The sequence below is a fragment of the Miscanthus floridulus genome, chromosome 8, assembly GCF_019320115.1.
Source record: "Miscanthus floridulus cultivar M001 chromosome 8, ASM1932011v1, whole genome shotgun sequence".
Taxonomy (NCBI): domain Eukaryota; kingdom Viridiplantae; phylum Streptophyta; class Magnoliopsida; order Poales; family Poaceae; genus Miscanthus; species Miscanthus floridulus.
In genome coordinates, this window is record NC_089587.1 from 102,056,497 (window position 1) to 102,061,869 (window position 5,373).

The window sequence follows — 5,373 nt, forward strand, 5'->3', positions numbered from 1 at the left end:
TCCCATCAACACATCTAATCACACCACCAAGCAGCTGCTAACACATCCATCCATCAGTTCATGGCCTAGCTCGTCCATAGCAGCTAGAGATGAAAACGGTTAGAAACCGTCGGAAAATCTCTAAACCGTTTTTTATTTTTATATTTGAATACGAAATCAAAAGCAAAAGCAATAAAACCGGACAAAAAACGAACACAAACTTACGGAATATCGAGAATTAAAAAAAAAAAAGTAATTCGAGCGAAATTATATCGAACACAGTCGGTATACGAAATATTAACCTGTTGGACCAAGTGTAACAATTAACAAGTGAATAATAATTAAAAAATCCTACAACTTTCTTTAAAAGTATCTCCATTCAACTTTCTTTAAAAGTATCTCCATTCGACACCATGCAAGGAAGATATGGTTTTTGTAGGCAACCAGCGCTTGTATGTAATTTAATATATTATTGAAACTTTATTTATTTTTTTTAACATCTTAAGGACCTCAAATGAAAAAACTAGAAACCAGAAAGTTATAGATCTCGTCGAGAGCTACAATTTTTATATAAAAATCATCTCCATTTAAGATCGCATGAAAAAGATATAATGTTTCTAATGTTGGACTTCTGGTGGGCCAAATTTGGTTTAAACCGAATTTTGAATTCGGGATATTCCGAATTAAAAGTAGAAAAGTAGAAAACGGCCGAAAAAATGTCTAAACCGTTTTCGTTCCGATTTCGAATTTGGTGTCTCAAATTTTAAACCGAATTCGAATTTGTCTGAAAATACGAATTCAATCGGATTAAACTAGAAAACGATGCGGTTCGATACGGGATATTTCCGTAACGTTTTCATCCCTGGTGGCAGCTAACTAGCCAGAAAGGAGCGGGCGAGCTGGGGAAGGAGGAAAATTAAGAATGTTGCGTGCATGACGTACGTCGTACGAGATGGTCCGCCGGCCGCTAGTTGATGTCCATCATCCTAGCATGGCTCGGCGCGTCGTCGGCGTTGAGCTGCCGGTGGTGGTGGTGGTGGCGGTACGGGTCGTCGTCCACCTCGGCGTCGCCGCCCTCGGTGACGACGGAGGAGACGTAGCTGGCCACCTCGGAGCTCATGGGGCCGCCGGTGCCGGCCGTCGCCCGCGCCCGGAACTTGCAGCGGCAGCTGTAGCAGGTGACCTGCAGCAGCGTGGCGTCCACCTGCCGCACGGCGTGGTCCCGGAGCGCGTGCGCGCGGCCCAGCTCCGCCTGCGCCTGCTGCCGCATGCGGCGGGCGGTCGCCAGCTCCTGCTCGGCCAGCTCCCCCTGCCGCCGCGCCTGCGCCCGGGCATCGTCGGCCGCCGCCTTCTCCGCCATCGCCAGCCGCAGCTGCTCCCGGGCCTCCTCCTTCAGCCTCGCCGCCGCCGCCGCTGCTGCCGGCGCCGACGTCTCGCTGTCGTCGTCGTGGTCGTTGTCGCGCGCGCCGCCGAACCCGATCGACAGCTGCAGCCGCATCGGGTTGGCGCCCAGGCCCAGCTGGGGAACATGTACCGCAGGCGAATGCGGCCACCTAACGGCGGCGGCTGCGGGAGCAGTGCCTCCTCCCCCCTCGTAGTAGCTGCCGCTGCCGTGCGGCGGCATGAGCTGCAGCTCCAGGTTGTGGACGCCACCACCAGCACCAGGGCGCTCGTACCGCGGCGTCGGAGGCGACAGCGCCGCGTCGAACCTGTGGAACGTCGTGGCGGCCGTGGGGCTCGCCATTGCCGGGCCAGCCGGCCAGCAGGCGACCTGCTGGTGCTGGCTCACCCCGAACTCGCCACCGCTTGATGGGCTCGCGCTGGACGCCGTCCGTGACAACGCCGCCGCCGCGGCGGCGGAGGCGGAGGCGTGCAGCTGACGCTGCTGCTGCGACGTGGAGGCAGCTGCTGCCGCCACGCCGAACCCGGCACCGCCGCCGCCGCCGACACCACTAGCCGGGGACGACGACGTCTCGGCCCGCGGCCGGCCGGCGTTGCACTTGTCCTGGTGCTCGATAAAGCTCTCCACCCTGTAAAAACGACGCATCATATGACACCACGTTGCTGCTGCAGTGCTGCTTAGTGCTTACATACAGACAGGACCCCAAAAGCATAAGCAATGGTTGTATTGTATGTGGGTGCGAGGTGGTGAGCGGCCGAGGGTTACGGTGATGCCCTCATCAGCTTCTCAAGAGCCTGTGCAATGTGCATCTGCTGCTGGGGAGTGAAGGGGGGGTTCCAACCAAGGCCAAGCAAAGGTTTGATGGGATCCGACTTGCAAGCGCTGGGCGCCAGCCAAGGACAAGGGTGCGTGACCGGCCGAGAGAAGCCAAGGGGGCGATCAGGGGCTGGCTGTGCCCGTGCGAGTGCGATCTCTCTGTCAGGCGCGAGCTTTGGGGCCGTTTGGTTGGTTCATGGATGGGCAGGCATTCAATGGAGCCCCTGCAAGAGCCAAGCGGGGTAGCTAGCCTAGCCTAGACCCCCCACCATGGCGATGGCCGATGGCAATGGCAGTATGGCACGGCATGGCAGCAGCAGCAATTGCGAAAAGCAACAGGCTTGTACGTGTACGCGACTGCACGTACACTGATACAGGCAGCCAGCGCTGGCACCTGCTGCCCTCGGGAATTGTGCCTGTCCCTTCCCTACCGTAGTCTCTCTCTCCTCCCTCTCCGTCCGTCTTGACGGACGCCAAAAAGGAGAGAGGGTGAGAGACGGAGCAGCTGCAGCAGCAACAGCAAGGAGACGAACGATAAAAGTGCAGTAGATAGATAGATGCCTGGAAAGACAATTTCTCCCAAAAATCATCACTCCTTTCTGGAGCCCGGCCCTCATTCTTCTGCCAAATCTTTGCAAGGGAAAAGAGATATGGGACTAATTGCTGGATTATCTTCTGGCGTCGGCTAATTAGTGGTACAGGTAGACTAATAAACAGAATTAATTAAGGGGAGCTAGAGGAGCCTAGAAATAGTAAAATCAGCAGCTAGCTAGCTCGATGACTCGATCACATACCGGGAGAAGACGCGGCCGCAGTCGCAGGTATGGCCGCGGGTGCCGCAGGTCTTGAGGTGGGCCTTGTAGTCGGAGTGCACGGCGTAGGCCTTGGAGCAGCGGGCGCAGGCCCACTGCCGGTGGCCGCTGTGCTTCCGCCGGAAGTGCTTCTTGATGCCGACGAGGTCGCCCAGCGCGTGCGACGGGTCGTGGTGCAGGCAGCTCGGCTCCGGGCACACGAACACGCGCTTCCGCGCCGCCTCCCCGGACTCCCGCTTCAGCAGCTTCCACGGCACCTTGTGCCGCCGCCGGTGCATCTGCAGGTTCTGGTCGCGCTGGAACCCCTGCCCGCAGATCTCGCACACGTACCGGTCCGACTCCAGCAGCGTCCGCGGCGACAGCGACACCACCTCCGCGTCGGGGTCTGCTCCATGCCCATGTCCATGTCCATCCACGGCGACGTCGCACGCCCGCGCGCCATTGTGGAGTCACCCAAGATTAGAGTAAATTTTAAAAAAAGAAAGCTTCTTTCTTTCTTTATATATTACGTCGCGCGTAATTGGATGCATGTTCCCTGAGACAGGCGAGCAGGCGCTTACCAGGAGTGCCGGCGGGACGCCGCTTCTTCTTGGCGCCGGCGGCGCTCGTCGTGGCGATCTGCAGAGACCGGAACGGCTCCAGTGGCGCGGCCCCCGCCTCGGGAGGCGGGAAGGCCGTCGTCGGTGCGCAAGAACTCAACATGGTGGGGGTGGCGCCGCCGCGCTACACTGCCGTCACTTGTACCTCTCCTTCTTGCTAGATCAATCTTTGTTGGGTAACAAAATGCCACCCCAAACCAAATCAGTAAACCAAAGAATCGACTCTCTCTGTCCCTCTCCTGCAACCAAATCTCTCCGGCCGTGTTCTTCTTGCTAGCTCACGATGACAATTCAAAAGCCTGGAGCTCGAGGTCCGGCGATGGGAATGGGCCAATCGAATTGTGTGGCATCTCTATATAAGCTTGCGGAGGCCGGAGGGAGGTGGATCACTGATTCACTGGGATCACAGGGAGAGCTCCTCCCGGACCGGACCAGATGAGAGCGAGGACGGAGGAGAGTTGTGAATAAACAAAACAAAAGGGCCGGGGAGAGAGATGTGGGTACAGCTGGGAAGAGAGAGAGAGTGAGGGATGGAAAAGGTCTTTGGAGGAGCAGTGTTGTTTTTTTGGCTTTGCTGCTACACAGACAACACCGAAGGGAGAGAGGGGAGGCAGCTTTCTACCAGCTTTAGGTTTCAGCAGCTTTCTTTAGGATTGCATCATGCAGGGAGGGTGTGTGTGTGAGGGGAGCTCCAGGAAGGAGATGAGTTGGTTGGTGTTTTATTGGGTTCGTGGGGTTAAAATTTTCTTTTGGGTCTGGAATGGAAGCCAAAACTACAGCTGGTTGCAAGTTCTGGGCCTTCTGGATGTGATTTGCTTGGTTCCAAATAATCTATTTTTCCATCTTTATATAAAAGAAAGGATTTTTGTAGGAGGGAGAGACTGGGTAGATTTTGGCCGCTGGTCGAAAAAACGGCTAGCGCTGATGCTATTTATTGCGGGAGAAAAACACTGTTATTTCGCTGAAACGGTACGGCGGATAAATTCAAGCGAACAGGGCCTCTATTCAGAACCTGCTGTTGAATGGATGGCTGCACAAAAATAACTGTTCAACAGCCTATAAAAGAACAGGGCTACACATACCAGTAAATTTCAGTTTTTTTTTTCAAAAAAAAAAGAGTAGAGAGAGAGAGAGAGAGAGTTTTCATTACTCTAGAGAAGGAATCGTCTGTTTTATTTGTTATACAATGCATAGTGAACACTGAAACTGAATTCGAGCTAACTACTCAAATCAATTAAAAAACATCTGAAATCTGCTGACCATAATGCCAATCGAGCTAGTAATTTTATGCGTAGAGTTTTGTTATGAGCTGATACATACTACTCATTCCATTTCAAAATACATGCTATTTTCGTTTTGCTTTAAGTTAAACTAATCTGACTTTGATAATTTTTACAAAAAAATACACCAAAATTGATAAAAGCATATTAATTTCATTAAAGCGCTGCAAATATATCTTGAAGTGCACTTATTTGGTGTGGTAGATGTTCATGTATGTTTCTATCATGATGAAGAGCTAGATGAGCCAATGAAGGAAGATCTCGTCAAAATTCAAGAAAATTATCTTAGAATAGAACTAAAATGAGCTACATTTTCAAATCAAGGCTATCTATTGATTATTAATTAGTTATGTCATATTGTGACACATACATTGGATTGAAAAATCATGGTTGGTTATTGCACACGCAAATTAACATCCCGAAGCTAATCCAACATGAAGAAAAATCACCTCATGCATGACAAGGAAAAAACACATAACTGTTGA

General features: G+C 52.5%; 1 protein-coding gene across 1 annotated transcript; it reads right to left on the reverse strand.

The window, feature by feature from the left end:
- Window positions 1-701: 701 nt before the first annotated feature.
- LOC136473110 (protein indeterminate-domain 16-like) lies at window positions 702-4,162 on the reverse strand. The gene is made up of 3 exons (XM_066470799.1): window positions 3,570-4,162; window positions 2,992-3,394; window positions 702-2,009 (listed from the first exon to the last, which is right to left on the reverse strand). The coding sequence occupies exons 1-3, from the start codon at window positions 3,709-3,711 to the stop codon at window positions 947-949; spliced, it is 1,608 nt and encodes a 535-aa protein (XP_066326896.1). The 5' UTR covers window positions 3,712-4,162; the 3' UTR covers window positions 702-946.
- Between the last annotated feature and the right edge of the window lie 1,211 nt (window positions 4,163-5,373).

What these genes read in the sequence shown, in the direction of transcription:
- LOC136473110 (XM_066470799.1), bottom strand. Translation starts at nt 3,711, where the DNA reads ATGTTGAGTTCTTGCGCACCGACGACGGCCTTCCCGCCTCCCGAGGCG. An exon ending in GCGTCCCGCCGGCACTCCTG is followed by an intron (nt 3,395 to 3,569) that starts GTAAGCGCCTGC and finishes GGCATGGAGCAG; the next exon opens with ACCCCGACGCGGAGGTGGTG. An exon ending in TGCGGCCGCGTCTTCTCCCG is followed by an intron (nt 2,010 to 2,991) that starts GTATGTGATCGA and finishes TCGTTTTTACAG; the next exon opens with GGTGGAGAGCTTTATCGAGC.